Source organism: Talpa europaea, assembly GCF_964194135.1.
Source record: "Talpa europaea genome assembly, chromosome: 4".
NCBI classification, from domain to species: Eukaryota; Metazoa; Chordata; class Mammalia; order Eulipotyphla; family Talpidae; genus Talpa; species Talpa europaea.
In genome coordinates this window covers 105,014,447-105,039,493 of record NC_140070.1, presented here as the reverse complement: position 1 = coordinate 105,039,493, position 25,047 = coordinate 105,014,447, and the positions used below count along the sequence as shown (strand labels likewise).

The window sequence follows — 25,047 nt, the reverse complement described above, 5'->3', positions numbered from 1 at the left end:
CACTTAATCACTAAGCGTTCACTACCCCATGTGTTCAGGTGTTCCAAAGAGTTGAAAAACTATATCAATTTTGGGACCTTGCTGGTGGCTGAGGCTGTTGAGCGCAGCACTGTGAAGCTGTCTTCAGTTTCTGCAATGCCAGTTTGATCCCCGGCTGGCTAGGGAGATACCCATATGGCATAGCAGACCTCTTCTGCCTTGCTCGCTGCTCCCCTCAGCAGTGTATTTCAGTCAGTCTGCCTGTTCTGTTCCTCACTCTGTCTCTGGTGAATCCTCTCACCCTCCCACACATCTGGCCTGTACCCTGGTTTTTGTATAAAAAATAAATAAATCTTTAAAAAATATATATCAATGGGCCTCCCCCGTGGCGCAGCGGTTGAGCGCTGGGTTGTGAAGCTGCCCTCAGCCTCTGCAGGGCCGGTTCAATCCAGGGGCGCCGCGAGGGTCCCACATGGCGCGCAGACCTCTCCTGCCGCCCGCCGCTCCCCTCAGCAGTGTACCTCGGTCCTTCTGCCTGCTCTGCTCCCCGCTCTGGCTCTGGTGAATTCTCTCACCCTCCTGCGCTTCTGACTGTACCCAGTGCTTGTATAAATAAATAAAATAAATCTTTAAAATATATATATCAATTTTGTGACTAATTATAAGCCCAATGGCAAAAAGATCATCTATTCATCTTACTCTTTAAAAGGCTGTGTTTGGAATTATTAATGAGTAAACCTAAATTTTAAAAAAATGGAAGTTTAATACACAATTAATGAGGCATGTTTATTTCATAATACTTTAAATTTCTTTCTTTCTTTTTAAAGATCCATCCATTTATTTATTTATTTATTTGTTTGTTTGTTTGTTTATTTATTTATTTATTTATACAAGCACTGGGTACAGTCAGAAGCGCGGGAGGGTGAGAGAATTCACCAGAGCCAGAGCGGGGAGCAGAGCAGGCAGAAGGACAGAAGTACACTGCTGAGGGGAGCAGCGGGCGGCAGGAGAGGTCTGCGCGCCATGTGGGACCCTCCTCTGGTGGCCGGGGAACAGCCGGGGATTGAACCGGCGCCGCAGAGGCCGCGGGCAGCTTCGCAACCCAGTGCTCAACCGCTGCGCCACCAGGAAGGCCCTATTTCATAATACTTTAATCATCATTTTTCCTCGCTCATAGATCATATTTATCAATAGCTAAAATCAAGTAATGGAAAATTGGGGCAAATGCCTTAAACTGTAAAGATGACAGGTGCCCTCTTCCAGGTAGTAACAGCGCCACCTGGTGGCATTTTCAAAAGTCCTCTCTGAGGAATTGTGTCAAACCCAGACCGGGTCCTACAACTACAGGCAGAAACGATACCACTTTTGACTCTTGTCTTAATACAATAACTTTTTCCCTTTCTGAGTGGTTTAATTTTTAATTTTATTTATTGTGGAGTTTTTGTGTTCATCATATAGTTTCAATGTAGTCAACTATACTTTTCAGAAAAGAATGAATTGGGTACTAATTAGTATTAAATTATAGTAACCGCCATTCCATGTTCAATGTTCTATCTTCTGAAACAGTATCTTTGTTCTTCCAGCCTCAAATACCTCAGGGACCGCATCTACTGACAGCTCGGGGTCAGCACTGTCAGTATCAGCCGCTTCCACCTCAGCAAATACCATCAACCCGCAAGCTGACCCTGACAACACAGCAAGCTCCGCTCCATTTGCCATAGCGAGGTCCGCGGGGACCACCACAGGCGCGGCCTCGGCGTCCCCCACAGGCTCGGCGCCCCCCACAGGCGCGGCCTCGGCGTCCTCCACAGGCGCGGCCTCGGCGTCCCCCACAGGCGCGGCCTCGGCGCCCCCCACAGGCTCGGCGCCCCCCACAGGCGCGGCCTCGGCGCCCCCCACAGGCGCGGCCTCGGCGCCCCCCACAGGCTCGGCGCCCCCCACAGGCGCGGCCTCGGCGCCCCCCACAGGCGCGGCGCCCCCCACAGGCGCGGCCTCGGCGTCCCCCACAGGCGCGGCCTCGGCGCCCCCCACAGGCGCGGCCTCGGCGCCCCCCACAGGCGCGGCCTCGGCGCCCCCCACAGGCGCGGCCTCGGCGCCCCCCACAGGCGCGGCCTCGGCGTCCCCCACAGGCGCGGCCTCGGCGTCCCCCACAGCGAGCGCCTCACTATCCACCACACCAGATAGCACAACTCCTGCAAAACTACCAGGTAATACTGTTACCACCTCACCAAGTTCGGTCACTAATTCCAGCAACCTGCCCACATCAGAGACCACTACAAACCCTGGTCCCTCAAGTCAGAATAATTTCCTTAAAGACTCCCCGCTGAGGAGCCCTAGCGTTGTGGAAGGCCGCGGGAAGTGTGACCTGCTGGGGAAGTGGGTATGAAGAGGCCCGATGTTTCCTAGGAGATGAGCCACTGAGATGAAAAATTTTGTCAGAAAGGCTAGTAGTGATAGCAGAGACCCAAAATATTAGCCGCAGTTCTATTCAGCTCTCCTTTCCTTTCCATGCATCCTTCCTCAAACTATTTGCCAAATGTGGGGTGTTTTTATAAACTTGCACTTTGTGAAAGCTACTTCTCCGGTTGGCTTCTCTGAGCTTTTTGGAAATAATTTCTGCCTCTCTGAGAAGGCCGGGCCCAAATAAGCACTGACTCTCCAGCTGCACTGGTTAACTCCCTGGTATATCTAAGGAGTCAGTCCTACCTTTATCAAGTGTTACTTTAAAAATTTACAAGTTATGGTGGAAGCTGATCACATTTAGAATTTGAGCTAATTTGTACAATTGGTGCTGAGGGGTAAAATGACTTATCTCAGCAGTGCTCAGCAGTGCATGGCCAGCGCCACTAGCCAGAGGACAAAGTTATTGAGGCAGAAGCCACTTGCCTCATTTCAGAGACCTTGGTCTTGAACAGGGATCATCAAATTTTATCAGTGAAGGCAAATTAGTAAATATTTTAGGTTCTGTGGGCCACAAAATGGTCTTTGTTGCTGCTATTCCACTTTGCCATTTTATTTATTTTTTGTAATAGTTTTACTAAGATATAATCACATATTATGCAATTCACCCATTTCAGATATACATGTCATTGCTTTTTACTGTACTCACAGTTGTGCAGCCATCGCCAAAATCAATTCTAGAACATTTTTCACCACCCCAAAAGAAATAGTTCTTCTGTCTCGCCTCCTGTTTCCTGACAGCCATGTGTTTTCTCTCTATGGAATTTCTTGATTCCAAACAATTTATACAAGTGGAAGCAGTTCAGTTTATATGACCCTTGGTATTTAGCTGGGTTTTTTGTTGTTGTTGTTCAGCATGATGTTTTCAGGTTTCATTCATGTTGTAGCATCTGTCACAGCTTCATTCATTTTTATTACTGAGTAGTATTCCTTTGTTTAGATCTATCATTCCTTGCTTGGTGGGCACTTTTTGGTGACTCTGATTTATGCTGCTATGAACATATATGTGTAGGTTTTTATAAATATATAGTTTGCCATTTTACTATGAAAGAACCATAGTCGAAAGTTAAATGAATTAAACTTGCTGTATACCAGCACAACTTTATTTACAAAAACAGCAGATGTGGCTCATGAGTCAACCTCTGGTCTAAAAGAATCCTCAAATCTAGACTTACAGGGTCTAGATAAACCTTTCTCAGATAGGAAATGGAGGCCAAAAGAAGGCCGAAGATCCTTGAGCAAAGGGATAGCTCCCTATACCTTCATCTTTTGGTCTCCCCAACATTTTTCAACAGATCTAAGCAAGGGACAATTAAGCAAAGAAAGCCAGAGCCTGTATCTCAGACCTGGCTCCTGTCTTTCGTGTTTAGATGGGCTGTGCTGAAGATGAGGTCAAATAGGATTCAGTTCTACAATCAGCTCCCCTGGAGTCAGAAAGGCAGTCACTTTTCTCTTGGCTTCAGCTTACTCATTTGTAACAAGGTGTGATGAACTAAATAGCCACCAAGTCCCTGTTAGCTGTACATCTGTGACTTTATTCCAGACATAAAGAACAAGCTAACAAATCTGTCTTTGAATGCAAAACTGCCCAAACTTGGAAGTAACCAAGATGTAGGAGACAAGGATACAAGGAGTTTTTTCTGGTATATCCAGAATAGAGCTGCATTCAATGTCTTCCCTAGGATTTTCCAAGTCATCCTTGCAATGTGGCTGAGACTCTTTTAAAAGCCCTCTATCTCAGTTAGAATACCACTCACACTATGTCAGAGGGGTGACCTTTGTATTGTTTGGGTTACTGCACTATAAATGCCTTCTTCAGTTCCATGTAGCCTATTTGGCTTAAATCTTTGAAAATTTTTAATAGGTTCTTTTTAAAAAAAAAAAAACAGCTTTAGATCCACGGTAAAATTTAGAGGAAGGTACAGAGATGTCACATATAACCCCTGCCTTCACTCATGCAGAGCCTCAGGATCCATATCCCTTACCAGAGAGGTACAGCTGATGAACCCCTATTGACTCATCATAATTGCCCAAATCCCAGTTTGCCACTGTTGGGGCTGTGCATTCTCTAGGCCTGAACAAATGTATAGTGTAAGTATCATATACAGTATCTTCACTAAATATGCTCTGTGCTCCACCTTTAACCTCTCTTTCCCTTCCACCCTGACAGCTACAGATCTTTTCACTGTTGCCATGGTTTTGCCCCTGCCAGAATGTCATTAGTTGGAATCATACCATACATAGCTTTTTGATATTGATTTTCCCACTTAGTAATATGCATTAAAGTTTCCTCCATCTTCTAGCATGGCTTGATGGCTCCTTCCTTTTTTATAGTGTATCTATACAATATTCTATTGTGTAGATGTATCACAGTTTGTTTTCTCTATCATCCACTAAAGGACTTCTTGGTTGCTTCCAAGTTTGGGTAGTTTTGCATAAAACTGGTCTGTATATTACATGCTTTTTGTAATAAATTTTGAAATAAATTTTACTTCCTTTAGGTAAATACTGAGGAGTATGCTTGTCGGATCATGTGTTTAGTTCTGTAAGAAAATGCCAAACTCTTCCAAGCCAGCTGTACCATTTTGCATTCCCAGCAGCAATGAATGAGCATTCCTATTGCTCCACCACCTCCCCAGAACTATTTTATTTTTCAGTTAAAGTAAATCAGGCCCACAGTTATGGAAGAAATGCTCAAATGGAGCAGAAGGATATGCAGTAAAAACTCAACCTCCCTCCCATCCTAACTTAGTAGGACCCAGGTCCTTAGTTTCTTGTGTCTCCCCCCAGAGATAATTTATGCAAATACAAGCACACGTATTTGTGTGTTTGTGTGTATTCTTCCCCCTCTTTTATAACCAAACACAAAAGAAAACCTGTTATACACATGGCTTTATATATATGTGTATGCATGTGGATATGTGTATGTGTGTATGTATATACACATGTGTATATACATATATAATAGCATTTTAAATATATATAGAATAGCATTTAAAAATATCAATGACTTCTACCTACATATTCATAAAATTCATAAAATCTTAAGACAACTCTGAGGAAGTGTCAGACACTTGATCTATTTTGAAATCAAAGCTCAAAAATTATTTCATTTTACAGAGATGAAAATGGCCAGCCACACTCACCATTTGGCTGCTGATTTAACTGCGGATTTAACTTCTTCCCTTGGACCCCATCATTTCTCAGGAGATAGAGAGGATGCTGTGGCCTGCCTCACCTGGGGTTCTGGCCAGTAGTGTGGAAGCCACTGTGATATTAGTCTCACCTTCACCCAAGTGGCCCACTCAGGAACGCATAGTGTGGAGTGCCACACCTCACTCCCTCAGAAAATTTTCACCAAGTAAATCCTCATTCTCCCCTTACAGTCCCTTTCCTTTCTTCACGGACCTGTATACTACATATATTCTCCATAACATCTAGTTTCTTTTTAGAATTTTTTGCCTGCACCTCCCTATCAGACAGTAACTCATACCCCCCCCCTAAGAATATTATGCTTTCTCTATAATAGTTTTAGAGAGCACTACCTAGTATAGACCTCAGTGTTCTGGAAGATCCTTGAGGTCTAAAGATTCCTGACTCTTGAGGAAGACTGTTCCCTCTCTCTGCATAGATCCTCACCGACTAACTTCTGACCTTTACACTTGACAAACACTTGGCTCCAGAATTTCAGCAACTAACTCCCTAGAGACAGAAGGAAAATATATATATTTCCAGCTCCCCTAAGCATATGCTGTGGAATAGCATAACCAAGGAATAAAAAAGTGCCCAAAAAAGAGGCATTGAGATTTAAAAGTTTATTTCTGGGTGTTTGTTGTTGTTGTTCGTAGATTTTTAATCTCTTTCTACTTTATCTCAGCTCCCAGCAGTCCTTGCAAAACCGATTCTTGTGGCAGTGGTTCTTCGTGTGTTAATCTGCATAATGAATACTTTTGCCTGTGTCCAGTTGGGCAGTACTACAAAAATTCCACATGTACTGAAGGTGAGCTGCAAGGGATGAACCATACAGAGCTGCATCTCATGCTTGAAGTGGAATTGAAAACTCAAAATAATGGCGAAAAGAGTTTCCAGTATGCTAGAGGTAGAGGGACATTTGGAAACAACAAAGGCCAGTCAAGTAGAGAAGACTCTTGCCTTTTGTCCTAGGGGAGAGGAAACGGACCAAGTCAGATTTGTAAGCTAGTCACAAAAGCCTGGGGGTGGATGTGTGCCTTCACTCTGCCTGTCCATGGAGATACAATGAGAATGATTGGTCATACAGCTCCTGAAAATGTACAAAGCTTGCACAAATATAAAGTGTCTGTTACATGGGGACACTGGGGCAAGATCAGGTGCTATACCAAAGACCACACAGCCAGACAGGCCTGGAGGCTTCTCTCTGACCTTGGTTCAGTTTTCTGTCTCAGGACTTGTTGGCTCCATCACAACAAGCCTCCATTTTCAGACTTAAAAGCCTCTCAGGTCTAGAAGTGGGGGGACCTTTGGAGCAGATCACATGCCCTTGCATAACATTCTTTTGGGTAAATCAGCAGGGTGCTGTGATAGCCCAAGGCTGTTACCTGAGTTATAAATTTCTGTCTGTCCACAAATGAGCTATATTTTCCCTTGCCAGAGCCAACTAATTAAATAGAAAACAAATGCAATAAATTGGTCACCGGGGTTATTCCAGAAGCCAAAAGATGTTCCTGTCTTTCACACTAATAATTTCATTTCTGGGGATCCACTCTGACCCCAAATACAGAAAGGACTGTGCATAAAGATGTTCTTTACAACCTTTCCTTTTAAATAAGAAGAAGTGCTAAGTGTAGCAACATAAAATGACTACATCAATGAAGGGAACATATACTTCATAGATGATTATGTAATGTTACAAAATGATAATTATGAAAATTAGGTAATGACTTTGAAAAATGTTTATCATGTAATAAATAAAAAAGGGCTCATGACACAACTTGAAATTATGGCAATGTAAACTATTTATGAAAAAAAAAACTGGTAAAAATATACCAAAATGAATATGGTTGAGTTAGATTGGGTATGGTTTGAGGTAAAGCATTTATAATGTTTCCAAAATCTCTATAATATCATCCTATAAGGTTTAGAATTTTAAAAAAATATGTTTTAAACAACATGGAAATGACCCTCTTTATATACTACATAAAATTCTGCTTGAATTTCAGGAGATATATTCCCTGGAACAATTACAGTAAAAATAAATGGATCATCTGACTTGGAAAATGAAAGCTCTGAGGCCTATCAACAGTTATATAATAAAGTTACCCTATTTGTAAGTATTTCAACCTTCCTTCCTGTATGCGTTTTCTATGTTCTAACACTGAGCTGCTGCGAGTAGGGCTGGCATTCAGATGGCACATGCCTTACAGCTGTTGTTGACCAAATGGTGACAAGTATCTTCCCTGGTGGGTAAAGAGAGCAGCTGTCGGAACCCCCTGGGTGCCACTCATCCCCTGGGACCCTTGGGGCTCTCTGTGATATGTATCTAGAGGGCTATCTCCTGGCCTGGCAGGGGGCCTTTGAAATCATGATCCAGCCATGCCATGCTCACTGATACATAAGCTATTGATATATTTTTGGATGGACAGATAATTTTAATGATGCTTTAAAATACATTATTCCCACAGATAGAAATAATTTTTCCCTTTTTCTTTTTTTTTCTAAAGATTTATTTATTTATGCATACAAGAACTGGGGTGTAGGCCAGAGGTATGGGGGAGGGGTGAGAGTATTCACCAGAGACAGAGAGTGGGGGGGCAGAACGGCAGACTGACTGAAATACACTGCTGAGGGGAGCAGCGGGTGAGACAGGAGAGGTCTGCTGTGCCATGTGGGTAGCTCCCTGGCTGGCCAGGGATCAAACTCGTGCTGCAGAGGCTGCAGATAGCTTCATAGTACTGTGCTACCAGGGAAGCCCTTTTTTTCCCTTTTTCTATTCAAATCTGCATAAATTTTCATACTAGTCTGGCTCTTTTTTCTTTTTAAGACTGGAAGAGTAACTCCATCAGGTTAACATGTTACATATTTCCCCACTGTAAGAAATGTTGAAATGAACAATAGTTTCATCTCAGTTATAATTTATGTGTGTGCTTTGAAGGTCAAAATGGCATAATTTTAATTGACTGTCTTTAACCATTTTATGCAGTCTCATAACATTTTGGTGGTTTTGACCAATTCACCTATAGTCACAGTCAGTCTTGTCTGTCTGCTCTTACCCAAAAACTAGTTGACTTATATATGGATCAGAATTTCATTGATATCAGATTAATGATGCTGGCTTTGCTGAAAGTTCTGTGGTTATTAAGCAAATCAGTTTATTATGGGCAGTGCTGCTCTGATTTGGGACTGAAGCTTTGTCTCATTTTGGGAAAAAAAGCTAGGACCTGGAAAGAACCATTTTGTGTGAAACGCAATCTAACATGAGGCTCTAAAAGGCCATTTATTAGGTACATGGAGTGCGCATGTGTTAGGTATGTGGAGCGGTAGGTACCCTCTGCCGATCCTTCTAGGGCCTTTGGTCAACAGTGCTCATAACAGTGCCAAGACCATAATTGTGGACTTATTTTGTCTCATTTGAAATGGAGAGCAAAGTCACTCAGGAGCAGAGTGAAGAATAGAACCTCGACCTCCCCAGATTCCTGTATTGGCTTTCTCTTGATACTGAGTTTTCTCTCCTCTTCTCAGACTTTCAATTTAATTATAGGTGTTGACTCTTTTGTTGCTTCTTGGGTAGTGGATGTGATTCTGCTTTTGCCTTTTTTCAAAGTTTTTAAAATTCAAGTTATAATGAACATTGAGCATTTACTTAGTTTCTGTGTATGACATAATGATTTGATATTTGTATATATTGTGAAATGATCACCACAATAAGTCTAGTTAATATCTGTTACACAGGAAAAAAATTTTTTCTTGTGGTGGGAACTTTTATCTCTTAGCAACTTTCAAATATACATACAGTATTAACAATAGTCACTCTGCTGTGCATTATGTCCCATGACTCATTTATTTTAAAACTGGAATTTTGTACCTTTTGACCCCTTCATTCATTTCATCCACCCCTCCAGCCACTGCCTCTGGCAACCACCCATCTGTTCTCTACTTATGAGTGCATTTTTGGAAAGACTAGAGTCACTACAAGTGAAACCATGCAGTATTTCTCTTTCTCTGTCTGACTTATTTCAGATAGCATAATGCCCTCAAGGTTCATTCATGATTCAAATGGAAAGGTTTCCTTCTTCGTGGCTTAATAATATTCTGTTATATGCCTCATCTTCTTTAGTCATTCAGCCATCGAAGAACACTTAGCTTACTCCCATGTCTTGGCTATTATAGTAATGCTGCTGTGAACATGAGGGTGCAACTTTCATTTCATTTTGATTATTGTGAGCGAGTGTATCTAATGAAAGAGATAAAGGTCTGTATTCTGGAACCAGATGTTATACACATAAGGGCTTGCAGAGGGCATCAGGCCAAGATTTCCCAAAATTTAGATTTTTTTTTCTTATTTTTTAAAAAAAATTTTAAAGGTTTATTTATGCATACAAGAACTGAGGTACAGGCCAGAGGTGTGGGGAGTGAGAGGATTCACCAGAGACAGACTGGGGAAGAGAACAGGCAGATTGACCGAAGTACACTGCTGAGGGGAGCAGTGGGCAAGTCAGGAGAGGTCTGCTGCGCCATGTGGGTTCCTTCCTGGCTGGCCGGGAATTGAACTCATGCTGCAGCGGCTGTGGACAGCTTCATAGGTTGCATCTTAACCCTTGAGCCACCAGGGAGGCCCCCCTAAAGTTTAGATTTAAAGGAGAAAAATATTAATCTGTAAATATGTCTTAGAACCCTAGGTAGAAAAATATTTTTAAATATATTGTCTTATTCTATGATGTCTTTCAATTTGGAATCATATCATTATAAAACATTTTGTTATTAGAACTGATAAAATGTAAAAAAATATTGTTGAAATTATTTTACGCATTGTACAAAAAGAGCTAGTACTCACAACCAAACAGAAACACCTGGCACTACTAGATTGGTAATCATGGCTGCCATATCCCAGTGCTTGCCCTTGTCTCTGGCCCATAACACCCTGCTAGGTGGGCCAGCTGGACATGACTATCCTCTTATCCTTGATCTACATTCCTGTTCACCTGTTTGGAGGATATTCAGTGCAGTGAAGATGGCAATATCAATGTCTTCCTATTTTCAGGGAAGCCCTGTGGCTTTACTGATTATGGTCACTGTTTCCCAAACTTGCTTTGGTGTGAAAAAAAAAAAGCCCCCTACAACTGCAGGCTATATTCCCTGGTCTCAAGAGTCCAGTTTAGAGACTTGCTCTCAGTCTGGTCTTTAGGGCCCCTGGGGGGACCAGTAATGGGCTAGAGCATTCTTTTTTTTTTAATATTTTATTTTATATAATTCTTACATTGTATTTCATTTTTGCACAATGTATGCATTTTCATTTGGTTATATTCCCCATACAGTTGCACCCCCCCCCTTATTTTGACCCTTATCCTTCCTCTCCCCATCCCTCCCCGTAGTGTTACATATACACAATGGAATATTACTCAACAATCAGAAAAGATAAATACATGCTGTTTGCAGCAACATGGATGGAGCTAGGAGGGATCATGCTCAGAGAAATAAGTCAGAAAGAAAAAGAAAAATACCGATGGTCTCACTCATAGCAGGATAGAGCATTCTTAACATTTTCAGGAGGCTTTTAATCCAAAAGGGATATACTGAAACTCCTTTGCAACTCTCAGAGATAGGAAAACACACACAATGGAAACCACTGAATCCAAGTGGACAGTCCTCACAGGGATGTGGCATTTCCCTGGTGTGCTGTGCCCACAATTTTATGCAAACTATTTCTAATTCTCAAAACAGCCCTGTGGAGGGAACAGTAGCTTGATGGCTATTTTGCTAATGAAGCACTTGAGGATCCAGAAAGTTAAGTAACCCACAGAAGGTCACATAGTTTAAGAATGAGAATGGGATTTGCCCAGAGCCGCTTCTCCTTCTTCTCTCCTCTTGTGCAGTAGAGTGTGGGCCCATTTGGGTATCTCCTGCCTTCTTGCCCAGCCTTGTCCCCTTCAGATTTAGAGACGTATATACCAACATCCTCAAAGGGTGACCCAAAGAAAAAAAGAAAGGATGAGTTTTTCTTATGTCAGATGCTATTTGCACAATCTCTTCTTTGGAATTAAGAAATTTAAATAAGTGGGGTCTCCCTGGTGGTGCAGGGCTTAAAGTCTCAGTGCTATCAACCTATCTCAGCCACTGAGGCATGAGTTCGATCTCCAGCCAGGGAGCTGACCCACATGGCACAGCAGACCTCTCCTGTCTTCCCTGCTGCTCCCCTCAGCAGTGTATTGCAGTCAATCGGCCTGTTCTGCTCCCCACTCTGTCTCTGGTGAATCCTCTCACCCACCCTGCGCCTCTGGCCTACACCCCAGTTCTTGGATGTGTAAATAAAATAAACCTTTTTTTTAAAAGAAGGACAATGGCACACTGAGTAAAAATCTTTAAAAAAGAAAAAATAAATAAGCGATAGTCAGTAGGGGAGCTGGAAGGGATGTTCAAGGTCACTAGGTGAATGGCTCCTGAGGAACCCTGACAGTTCACAGAAACACCAGCTATTCCAATTATTCAAAAGATTGTAAAGGACTATGAACATTCTGGATAGAAGGCTACTCAGAAAGCATCAAAGTTATTAGAATTTTATGATAATTAAGAAGACATGCCTTGACATTTTTTTAAAATAAGATTGATTGCCATGATGTTTTAAAGTGAGGAATCCCCCATAGGGAGAAAGACAGTAAAAAGTCATGGACTAAAAAAGTTTGTACCATCCCAGTTCAATACTCATCTAATAAATTTGGAGACCTAGGCTCAAAGAGGGCAAGCCATGTGCAAGGTCATGATATCTTTCACATTTCTTTAATTCATTCATTAGTCAGCCTGTGTTTGTTCAGCATTTCCTGGGGCTTGCCCTGTACTAAGAACTGTGGGATGGGATGGGGGCAGAGTGGGTGGGGGAATTTTTGTCTTAAGAAAGAGAAAACCCCTTCTTGACATCAAAGAACTTATGTGGTAATTGGCGCACACACACACACACCCCCACATACACACATATCCACCCTACCTTCATCCCACCCTTACTAGAGGTCCCAAGTTTATGTCTGGCCACTTCCCTGCAGGTCGTTAGAGCAGTCTCTGTTCTTAGAACACAACTTGAGCCTAATAAGCTCATCCTGTGGTAGAGCCCCTTCCAGCTCACAAGTCATACATCTCATTTTAAGTATATTTTAGGCCTATATGGTGGGAATTAACTGCTATTTCAAGTTTTCCAAGGAGAAAAAGTGAGGTTCAAAAATTTAAATTGTGCTAAATCTGCAAATGGAGAAATCTGACATTAGGAGTTCTTCCCAGTGCCAGCTCCCTTCTGTGCTACGCTGCTTCTGAACATTAGCGTTTTCCATTCCCTGTCTAGACGACTTACTGAGATGCTCTGGGCCTCTTTCCTTTATGTAGACTCTGTGGGTCTCTGAAACCCAAAGACATGTTGTTGCATTTTTTAAACTTCCAAGGTAGATGGTATCTCTCTGTGGCTCTGACCTCTTTCTTCTTCATGCTGTGGTTCCTGCTATCACAGAACTGATCTGCCCTCCTTTGTGATCTCTAGGTCCTCTGGCACAATGCCTAGGATAAGGCAGGCCATTCAGTAGCTCCTTGGATATGATTGTGTATCCATGAAGTCTGCATAGAAACAAGTCTAACAAATAACACAAAACTTCACAGTGACTTTGAAAAGAGAACCTTAAAATGGTAGTCACCACCGAGTGCTTTAAGTTTTCCTGGATAAGGCTGACTTGCATCAGAATCTTTCTGTTTTAGAGTAAAAATTACTGAAAGAAGTTAGACTTCATTTCAAGAATAAATAATTTGCTGTGGTGAACCATATATTTACATAAATGAGTTCAGAAAATCTGTTTATGTTGAAACCTTAGAAACAGTATCAGTTTTTTTCCTCTTTGTAAGTTGTTAATAAATTTGTTCTTCTTCACAGTTTCAAGATGCATTTGCAGGAAAAGAATATGGACAGACCGTCATTCTTAAAATCAGGTAAGTTTGCCACAGGTGGATGGGGTACTTTGGAGACACATATATATTTGCCTAACTAGTCACATATATATTTGCCTAACTAGTCTCTTCTAGAGAAGAGCTAGTCTTCTCTCGAATTCCTGCATAATCTGAAGGCTCTTTGTGGCAAGTTTCAAGTCAAAAGAAGCTGGTCAGCCTGGTCACTGCAGAGGTCACACTGACCCTGCCTGGATGAGCGGGCATGACTTGGGATGCAGCAAGATTCTTTCCACCATTGGCTACTCAGCAACTTGCACACAGGTGCAGGGATCTCCTGGGCCAGCTTGCTCTGATTCCTTTGCTGCAAACCATGCCTAGCCACCCCTGGAATGGGGCCAGGAGGAATTAATGGCTCATGCTCATCTCCTCCTCATATCAAGTTGTGGGGGGTAGTGCTAAGGAGATAAGAACACCCCAGTCACTCTCCTGGCTATTAAAGGACCAGTAATAAGCTCTTTGAAAAGTAAGAACAAGCATTTATTATGCTAACTAATATTCAGTGACAGGTGGGGGCACTATTTAGGGAGCCAAAGAGAGATTTTACAGTTAGCAACTCCATCTTGGCCTTTTCTGTATTATCACTACACCATGTTGCAGACCAAGGGAAGAAAGCTCTAAGGTGAATGGAACTGGGCAGACAAAGCCATTCTAAAGTGTTTATCTCTTATGATGTTACTGTTGCAACTATTTCATAGCCTTTACCAGCTCCTTTATGGGATAAGCTTATATATATATAATCAGAGAAGCCCTCTAAAGGAGGTGAGTTTTGAGCTTGGTGGTGAATGAGGAGCAGTCTAATGAGAGGCATGGTGCTCACTTGGCAAGGGATTAGCAGAGAAGCTGGGCCCCAATACAGAGGCTGGAAGGCTGGAGGTACACAGCTTAGGGTGATTGAGTTTGGTTTAGTGAACAACAGGGAGCTCAAGTGTCAGGGATGATGGAATTAAAGCAGGAGCGATAATGTATAGTGGCATCAGCCAAAATTGTATTTAAATCCTGGCTTTGGCCCCTTCTCACCATGTCACTAGGCAAGAATTTTAACTTCTCTGAACTCTGTTACCTCATCTATGTCACTGGGATAATCTGATTGACTTCCCTGGAACCTTGGCAAGAGTCAATAAGATAACATTTGAAAGATGCCCAACACAAAATGCCAGGCACTGAATTTGAACATATTGGTTCTGTTCCCCTTCCAGAATGCAGGACTCTGCAAGTGTGAAGAAGCTGGCTCTGGGGGTCTTCTAGTGGGTTGCCTGAAACTGTGGCTCCCTTTTTTGTTCTTGAAGGAGCTACTTAAGGGAGCCAGGGGTGCTCAGAGGCAGCTTTTCCTGTAAGCTCCGTGTTCTGGAGAGGAACGACCTCCCTAACTCAGGGCTGTGGTGAGGAGAATGGACCTCAGCCTCACCTGGGAAGGCATTTCTGAGGTCCCAGTCCAGTGTTTTCTCTCTTTCTAAATCCCCAAACTCTTTATCTACTGCACCACTGTTGGAATTGGCAGGATGCTCAGAAATTTTTTTCCTAAATTTTTTATTTATTTTTGTACAGAAGAACTGGGGCATAGGTCAGAGGTGTGGGGGGGGTGAGAGGATTCACCAGAGACAGAGTGGGGAGCAGAACAGGCAGACTGATTGAAACACACTGCTGAGAGGAACAGCGGGTGAGACAGGAGAGGTCTGCTGTGCCATGTGGGTAGCTCCCTGGCCGGGGATCAGACTCGGGCTATAGTTGTGATAGTGCTGATACTTAACTCCTAGGCCACAAGGGGTTCCCAATCCCCCTTCCCAATCCTCTCTTTGGACAGAAGAGGAAACTCAGGCTCATGGAAGATGTGAGTGGTCACGTGCCAGAGTAGATGGTGGCGACCCTGGGTCTAGATCTCAGGTCTCCTAACTTGTCTGGTGCTCCAGCCACGAGTGCTCCAGTCATGAGTGTCATGTCTTGCCTCCTAAATGGGAGCATATGCGAGTAGGTTTCTTGGATCAATGAATTACGGGTGGCATTTTCTTTCCTAGCCCTTCTGCAAAATTATACCATAGATTTCTAGTCACTTTTCAACTGATAGAGAATAACCTACTGCCTTTCAAGTACCCTGTATTTCCCTTTCAACTGCCCTGTATATCCCAATGCCACCTCTAATTCTGTCATCAATGATGCATGGTACATTTTCAATAAAAATTCTGAAGCCAGTTTTTTGTTGTTGTTATTTCACTCCCTTTTAAGTCAGTCATCCCTAAAATCAGAATTTGGTGCATGTTCTGGATTTTCTTAGTTTTTCTGAACAATCAACATGCCACAAACGTTTCCAAAGTAGTTTTGCTATATTCTTAAGCTTTCACAAGCTTAAGAATATAGGCAAAAAATAGACAGAAACACATCCCAAATCTTAAAAAGACACAGCCATAAATCAGATCAAGAGGGAATTTTTAGAAGTCCTTTCTTACTTCTCTTATTAATTGCACCGTTTGATTTGTTATGGACAATGAAAGACTCAGAACTTGGCACAGCTGTTCTTAGGGCTCCATACTGCAATGCTGATTAGGGAGGGACTCTTACAAGGCCTCGCTCACAGTAGGCCCTCGGTATTTTGGGATATGATTTGAGATCACTTTCCCATGTGTCCCACAGCCCTGGCCCTCCTTTCCAGTTCTCCAGTGAGTCATGTGGTTCCAGGCCCAGTCATATACCCACTCTGAAGGTGCCTCCTGACTTCTGGCTCTTCTGGGAATGCCCCCAGTGTGGCCAATTGCTTTTGACAGAAAGTAGCAGCTTACTGGAGCCTCCCAGGTGGTGCAAGGGGTTAAGACATAACCTATGAAGCTATCCACAGCCTCTGCAGCATGAGTTTGATCCCCAGCCAGGGAGCTGCCCACATGGTGCTGCAGATCTCTCCTATCTCGCCTGCTGCTCCCCTCAGCAGTGTATTTCAGTCAGTCCACCTGTTCTGCTCCCCACTCTGTCTCTGGTGAATCCTCTCACCTCCTGCACCTCTGGCCTACACCCCAGTTCTTGTATGCATAAATAAATAAATCTTTTTTTAAAAAAAAAAGTAACAGCTTATTATTTCAGATGTAACTTGTTCTGCTTCTCATGATCTCCAGACTCCTAGATCCTAAAAATGACTGCCCACAGTTTTCTAAGAACCTTCCAACAAGGCATTGTATTAGCCTTAGATTTCCTCTGCATGTGCACAGAGTAGAGAGCTCCAGGCTTATAAATTACCATCTTATTGCAAACCCAGGCCTCCACATTTGGGCCTCTTGTGGAGAGAGGACAGTGGGTCAGTTCAATTCATCAATTGATGGATTCATTTCACTTTTAGCCTATCTCCTTCAGCAAGATCTGAAATGCGAGCTGGTGAGAACAATGTTGAAGTGACTGTAGTAAACATTTTTGCACAAAATACAGTAAGTGAGAAAGAGGTGGATGAAGCAATTCAAACGGCAGTGAATAGCGTACCTCACTTTGAAAAGTATGAAAGTAAGTATTAAGTAATTTCATTCAAAGTTTACCTAAAGTGGGGCCTCCATGGTGGTGCAAGGAGTTAAGACACAACCTATGAGGCTGTCTACAGTCACTGCAGCACAAGTTTGATGATCTGTGTTCCTTATGGAACCTAGCACAGAGCTAAGTGCAAAAGACATCTTGAGCTTGAACATAATTGCACTGAATTGAATTGAATTAATTTGGATTGAATATTAGAAGGAAATAGTCATGAAAGAGTGGATTGAAGAGTTCAGCTTCAGAATCCCAGATTTTCAATTGTCAAATCCTACAACTTATTAAATGGCAATTATAGCAAAAATGGAATATGATGTTTTTACAAGTTGCTTTATCCATATTGTTTTGCTCAAAGTATTTTTGAATTCTTTGTGCCTCTCAGAACAAAATCTTTGTGAGTATTATGGCTGTGTAGATGATGGAAAAGGCTGTCGCGATAATTTACAATGTACATGCAAAGAGGGACTGGAAAGACCGAACCCACAAGTTCCTATATGTGTTGGTAAGTATTTCACCAGCTTCTAAGTGCTCTTCACAGTTCCTTTTCTCTCTCCTTTCACATTTGCACAAGTGATCTTTGCTCAAGTTTCCATATGCATATTGGAGTCTGAGCAATGTGAATTTTAACTTTAGACCCTGGACCAGGACTAGGGCCTCTGCTGAGAGCTGAGAGGCGGTCCATGTACAGCTTCATATGTAGCGCCAATGAGTGCCTCGCTTTCCCTAGCCAGAGCAATGTGAAAAGTTTTATTCTGTGGCCTATCATTGGGGCTGAAGAGGTTGTTTTTTGAAATTTACCAGAAATTACTCTTTGGCAGTTTCTACGTGTCCTGGCAGCTGCACCGCGGAGCACCACAAGCAATGCTTGTGGAATACAAAGATGAACACGCCTGTTTGCACGTGCCTGCCAGGCTACAAGAACAATAGCAATGGCCTCTGCCAAAAGTAAGAGAAATCACTCCGTTTTATTCTTGCTATAGCTGGAGCTCGGCAAAAAGGATAGAGCTTGCAGCATGTATGTGGGGTTAGGATCAGAAAGGTCTTATGCTGGTCTAAGTTGGTAGGTATGGACAGGATTGTCATCATAAATGGTTTTTGAATATTCTCTGTGTGCTGGTGATACCTTGCACTTCACGAATGTGTTAGTTCCCCATTGGGCTCACACCTCTCGGGTTCAACTTCACTGGAGTTTGGAATCTCCTTAACTCAGGACAGAGTATTCAGGCAGGTGCAAATGAGACCACATGAGTTGCATAGCCCCTCAGCCTTTGAGAACTCCATGGAAGGTGCTCACCTGGCTGAATGGGGGTATAGAGATGAGAGAGAGGAATAAGATCAAGGAAGGAGAGAATGAAGGGAAGATGGAAATGAAGAAATAGAGTGTAGGTGGGACTCTGACATGCTTCCACCGAAGCCCTGACCACTGCTTCCTGTTACTTATTGTATTTCAGGTGTAGCTTTGGCTATAGCGGAATCAACTGTGAAGACCGTAAGTATAAAAGTCTTGCTTTGTTTCTAAGCCTCTGAGAAATAAACACTGACCATATTCAAATTTCCATCCAGTCCCCCAGTGTCTCAGACTCTCATCATAAAGAGAGAAAATCTGCCTGTAGCTTGTCTTCTGAGTCATGCCATCGCCCAGCCTGAGGGCTTGGGCAGCAGAAGTACTGCTGTAGGAAAAACCAAACTCAGCCCCGGGCAGGCAGGCCTAGAGTCTCCTTCCAGGTCAAAGAAGAGCCTCTGATTAACATATTCATTTCCTGCAATTTTTTAAATATGCATTTTCTGCTACTAGACAGGATAAAAGATCAATCTACTCCAAAAATACCTGGTTGTGAGAGCAGAGCTAGGAATAGATGTTTAATACTTGAGTCTTCTTTTTGACTCAGAGCTATTTGCTAGTTTGGAGTGTGTCGTTACAAATTCAGTTGCTTGGTTCCTTCCCATGCCCCAACCCCACCAAGTTAAGATGATATTAACTTTATATTTTAAATGATTATATGTTATGACTCCTAGAGTCTGTGAGAAATACAATGCTTACCAGAAGGGAAATGGAGGTGGGGGGAGAGAGGGGACGGAGGGGCAACAGAATAGAAATTGGCTCAGAAGCTTTGGTGGTGGGTGAATGAAGCATGTGCTCATTCTGAGGTATGAAGCTGAGCTCCTGAAATTATATAGTTTTGTAAATAAATGGCAACTCAATAAAATTTGTTAAATATAATTAAATATAGGTATAAAGTTCTCACTTAAAAATAAAGCACATGTCATCAGACTACAAAATATCATTTGTTTTTAACATAATGAGCTAAAGAGAAATAATCCAAGATAAAGGAAATATTACGTTGGCCTCCAAGGCAGCACAGAGCTAGTGATGAGAAATATAATTTCTCCTGTGTTTTGTTGCAGTTCTGGTTTGCTAAGTCATTTCTTCCTTCTGGGCTTTTAGTATCCACGCCTAAGGAATGAGAGCTCTTTTCCAGATGTGCCGGTGTATGCCCCATGAATCTAGGTCGGGGATGGCTTGTCTGAAAGTCACAAAGCAGAAAGAGACAAAGGGCCCTAGAGGATGTCTGTCCAGTAGAAATATGCAAGTTCATGTTGAATTTAAAGATCTCAAATCTAAGTAAAATTTGAAAAGTTAAAAGAAATAGGTAAAGTGGATTTCAATAACATTTCATCCAGTATGTCTAAAATATTATCAATTCCACATGTAATAGATAGAAGCATTAAGACATATTTTATACTTTTTTATACAACATGTTCAAATCTGCTGTGTATGTTACACTTAACTGGCCATCTCATGATCACATTTCAAGTGCTATATCCGGCATACCTTCTGTGAATCACCTCGTTCCTCTCTTAGCAACAAATTTAACTCCAATCTAGTTCCCTCAGCTTATCAGGTCAGGTATGGTGAGTAGGTCAAGGGAGCAGGGTGTGGACCTCAGTTGTGATTCCCACCCTCCACCAAATCAGGGAGGCCCCTCCATTATGGCCTCCTTTGTGTTTATGGTTTTCTTTTACCTGGCAAGGCTACCTTTCTGGTTGAGCTCTGAAAGTACAGTTGTGGGAGAGGGTTAAAGTAGATGACCCATCTACCCAACCTGACTTTAAAGGGTCTGAGATCAGAGCCTGATTGTCCTCACAGTCAGGTGCCCCCAGCAATACTAGGACCCAGACAGAAGACAATGGGGGACTGCTTGCAGGAAGCCATTCCTACTTTTCTCATTTCCCTTTCAGAATTTCAGCTGATCCTTACTATCGTGGGCAGCATTGCTGGAATCCTCATTCTTGGCATGGTGATCGCACTGATCTTCGTAGTAAGGTAAGGGTTCAAAGTGTCCTTTCTCTTGAACACAGGGCCATTGGCATTAGACTCTGGTTTCCATACACACCTGTAACACACCTGGCCATTCCTGGGCAACAGGGGAAAAATAAACTAAGCCTCTCAAATACCACTGACCTTTCTTTTTCTTAAGTTTCTTCTGATTACATCAGCTATACATACTCATTGTTGAAAATAGAAAAATGTGTAAAGGAGTAGAATAGAAAATCACCCACAAAATCCACCACTATGAGACAACTAACATTTTCGCAGGTTTATTTCTATCTTTTAAAATGATAATGTACACATAAGTTTGTATCTTTTGTATTTTTTTTGATGTTGGTTTATTTTTCCTTAACACTATAATATAACATAATAGCCATTCTCTATTGTCCTTAAAAACTATTTGTTGGGGGTCTCCCCTGGTGGCACAGCAGTTGAGCGCTGGGCTGCGAAGCTGCCTGCAGCCTCTGCAGCGCCAGTTCGATCCCCAGCCACCGGCAGGGATCCCACATGGAGCGCAGACCTCTCCCGCCCCTCCCGCTGCTCCCCTCAGTAGTTTATTTCATCGGTCTGCCTGTTCTGTTCCCCGCTCTGGCTCTGGTGAATTCTTTCTCACCCTCCCGCACTTCTGACTGTACCCAGTGCTTGTATAAATAAATAAATAAATCTTACCCAAAAAACCCAACAACTATTTGTTGGGTCTCCCCGGTGACGCAGGGGTTAAAGACACAGCGCTATCAAGCTATTGCCAGCCACTGCAGCAGTAGTCGATTCCCAGCTGGCCAGGGAGCTAACCCACATAAGCAGCAGACCTCTCCTGTGGCCCACCGCTCCGCTCAGCAGTGTATTTCAACTGATCTGCCTGTTCTGCTCCCCAATTCTGTCTCTGGTGAATCCTCTCACCTCCCCTGCCCCCCACACCTCTGGCCTACACCCCAGTTCTTATATGCATAAATAAACAAATCCTTGAAAAAATTTGTTAACAGTATTTAACTCCACAGATGTTTGCAAATGTCAAAGTTCATCAAGTCGCTTCCCTGCCAAGGACCTTGATATATATAAATGGTCTAATATCAGCCTGGACTGAGCCCCTTGGGTTTTAAGAAACTATATGGCACAAACATTTTTTAGTTTAAGTAGGACTGTTCATTTATTCAACAAATATTTAGATAGACTAAAGTTCCCTCCATTAACAGGGAGAGAATGCTGTTATCTTGGTTCCATTTTAAATATACCAAATAGGGTTCCACAGTTATAAAAACAAGCCACTTTTTAGAATAACATTTAGTTTGTATCTTACAATATGGCAAAATAGGTATTGTTGCACTGTGATGTGAGAGAAAAAATACATTTATGTTCCTAAAATGTTTCCATTTTGACATTAACTCTTACCTAAAGACTTAATAAGGTCACAAAACTAGGAAGGGGGATGTGACTTTCTCTTTTCCAGGGAGGGGACCAGAACATTCTGGTTCCAGGGCAAGACTGTCTTCTCCTTCCTGGGTGGCCTAACTGGCCTGGGGCTCCTGTGTCCACAGAAACCACCTTAAGCCTTCTAGCATGTTTCTCAGCATCTCCTTCCTGCTGCATAGCCAGGCTTGCCCTTAGCCCACTACAGAGCCCTGGTCTTAGAACACATCCAGAATGGTCATTTCTTACCCATTTGAAAGGAAAGGAAATCCCCTCTCAGTCACCTGAGCCAACTGTTGTCAAAGGGCGAAAACTCCCTTGCAGCCTGGCCCTCAGGGTCACAGTGGGAATGGGTCTTGCTTTTAAGGCATTCCCAGTGTAGCTGAGGTTTGGACTGTCACCCTAGGAGTGCCCTGGGGCCTAACTCCCTGCTCCAGCAGTCCAGGGCACCACAGGCAGGAGCACACCTGTGAGTGGGATGGGCTGAAGGGTCACACTCAGAGTCCACTGGAGCAGGTACTTCCATTTGACTTTGAATTCACTGAGGTGCATCTGTAGACACTGTCTTTGCTTAAATGAAAACTTCTATCACAAATCACCTTTTCTCTTTGACTTCTATTTTCTTCCCATAAATAATTCAAAAGCAGGCAGTTGTGTGTAGCACTATGAAGCTGTTTGCAGCCTCCTCAGTGTGGGTTCTATCCTGGCTGGCCGGGGAGATACCCACATGGCATGGCAGACCTCTCCTGTCTCGCCTGCTGCTCCCTTCAGCAGTGTATTTCAGTCAGTCTGCCTATTCTGTTCCCCACTTTGTCTCTGGCAAATCATCTCACCCTCCTGCACAGATGCCCCTACCCCACTTCTTATATGTGTAAATAAATAAATCTTTAAAAAAAATAATTCAACTGGGCCTCCCCTGATTGTGCAGGCGGTTGAGTGCCACACTGTGAAGCTGTCTGCACCCTCTGCAGCACCGGTTCGATCCCCGCCAGCCGGCAAGGGTCCCACATGGTGCAGCAGACCTCTCCTGATGTGCCTGCTACTCCCCTCACCAGTGTATTTCATCAACCTGCCTGTTCTGTTCCCCACTCTGTCTCTGGTGAATCCTCTCACCCTCCCGTGCATCTGGCCTGTACCCCGGTTCTTGTATAAATAAATAAATAAATCCTTTAAAAAATTCAACAGCAGAATTAAGACTGTAAACATTATTAGCAAAATTTGAATGGGGCCTGCAGAATTAGATAGTAATGATGGATCAGTGTTAATGTTCTGGTTTTGATATTGTTGCTACAATTAAGTGATCAAATTCTGGAAGACACTTAGACATCAGGAGAGAAGAGGTAACTCTCTCTAGTTCATTCTCTGACAAGTTAATATAGGGATGCTACTTCTGCCTGTCAGAGGTAGGCATTTCATTACTCTTGAACTACACAGATCTTGGAAAGAGTTTCCTTAAATTTAGGGAATCCACACTGAATGAGGTAATAAAGAGTGATGGTTAATGGGGCAGCAGGTCTGCAAGTTATTCTCAAATGATTCAGAAATATTAGCAATTGGTACTTCAGGGGATGAATGTATGGGAGTTCTGTGTGGGTGTTTTTTTCCAGTAAATTGCATGTAAATTAAAATTATTTCAAAATTTGAAAATATTTAAAAATGAATATTAACATTTGCTTCAAGGATTTTTCTGCAATTTCAGATCCTAATCCTGTTACTGATATTATAGGTCAAAGAACAAAAACAAGAATATTGAAAAGCAGAGGTTGATTGAGGACGACTTTTCAAGTATGAGGCTGAGAGGAATGGGTGTTTCCAATTTTGGAGCAGATGGGAACATCTTTCCTAAAGTCAGAACCGGTGTTTCCAAATCCAGTCAGCCACAGAACCCCTACGGAAACTCCAGGCAACTGCCCCGCCCTGACTACTAGGTGAGTATCTAGGCTTTCCTGCTGGCTTTCCTGAGTGCAACGCCCCAGGATAGAGCCAGGGAGCTTGCTATTGTATCTTCCCCAAGTCCTGCTTGCCAGGCTGGCTTTTGAAATTTTTTTAATGAAAGGAAAAGATCTGGGGAGGTTCTTTGCTATTATTACAGGGCCCAACGAGGCTCCCAAAGTTTGTCCATATTGGTCCCCAATACTGACCAGCTGTGTGACTTTAGACTCGACACAATTTCTCTGGCCTTCTGTTTCCTCAGCTGTAAAAGGGAAACTTAATTTAGAAGCCCTTAAGTTCTCTTTAAATGACAGGCTTCTATGGAGTGACCTCAGTGGTTGTGATGGCAATCCCCAGGCCATGTATAGTTTTCAAATAATTAATTCAATCAATGAGCTAATAAATTAATTAATAATTAACAAAATTGATAATTTGTGAATTTAAATCATATGTTTCTGTTAGAATACTTTTTAAAGAGCTCTCTTTCTCTTTCTCTTTCTCTTGAATAGTAAAAAGTCGCAACAATATATGGCCCACAACTCAATGTATAAGCTTTTATTTTAAGTTGTTAAAAGCCTGATGAAGAAATAAGCAGCTGTGAAGATATGGCCTTTGGTATCTCTTCCATGTAACACCTAGACTTTCTGAATGGAGTTGTGAATGTTGGCAATGAATGTAATCTGTTTGCTAATCAAGTACCAATGAAATTATATGCACATATAATATTATATGCATTTGTGTAGTTGATTTTCTCTAGTCAGATTACAGTGGGGGTGGGGGAAAACAATTATCGTTTCTAGAGGAAGGCCTTCCCAAGATCATTCACTCCTGAGAAAATGTTGCTACAATTAAGTGATCAAATTCTGGAAGACACTTAGACATCAGGAGAGAAGAGGTAACTCTCTCTAGTTCATTCTCTGACAAGTTAATATAGGGATGCTACTTCTACCTGTCAGAGGTAGGCATTTCGTTACTCTTGAACTACCAGAAGCTTGCACACTGACCTCACTCCAAGGAGACAGGAAAGACACATGTCTCTCTGCTTTTTCAGAGGTAGGGCTGGAAACCCAAGACCTTTTTTATGTTGACTGAAAAGGCTGTGGTAGAAATATCCCTTGTAGGGTCCATTCCAGATTTTTTGAGGTGCTAGTATGTGGGAGAGGCAGGAGAAAAAATATGAGCATGAGTAGAAGCAAAGGAAAAAGGAAGCTAGATTGAGAGGATGAGTAGAGAGAAGGCACCAAGTCCACCTTCATCTCAGAGCCCCC

General features: G+C 42.6%; 1 protein-coding gene across 1 annotated transcript; it reads left to right on the top strand.

The window, feature by feature from the left end:
* Nucleotides 1-4,394: 4,394 nt before the first annotated feature.
* Nucleotides 4,395-22,045, top strand: MUC13 (mucin 13, cell surface associated; the record flags this gene model as incomplete). The annotated part of the gene is made up of 7 exons (XM_084232684.1): nucleotides 4,395-4,431; nucleotides 6,317-6,439; nucleotides 13,557-13,593; nucleotides 16,931-17,080; nucleotides 18,561-18,598; nucleotides 20,350-20,434; nucleotides 21,976-22,045. The coding sequence occupies 7 exons, from the start codon at nucleotides 4,395-4,397 to the stop codon at nucleotides 22,043-22,045; spliced, it is 540 nt and encodes a 179-aa protein (XP_084088810.1).
* Nucleotides 22,046-25,047: the final 3,002 nt, after the last annotated feature.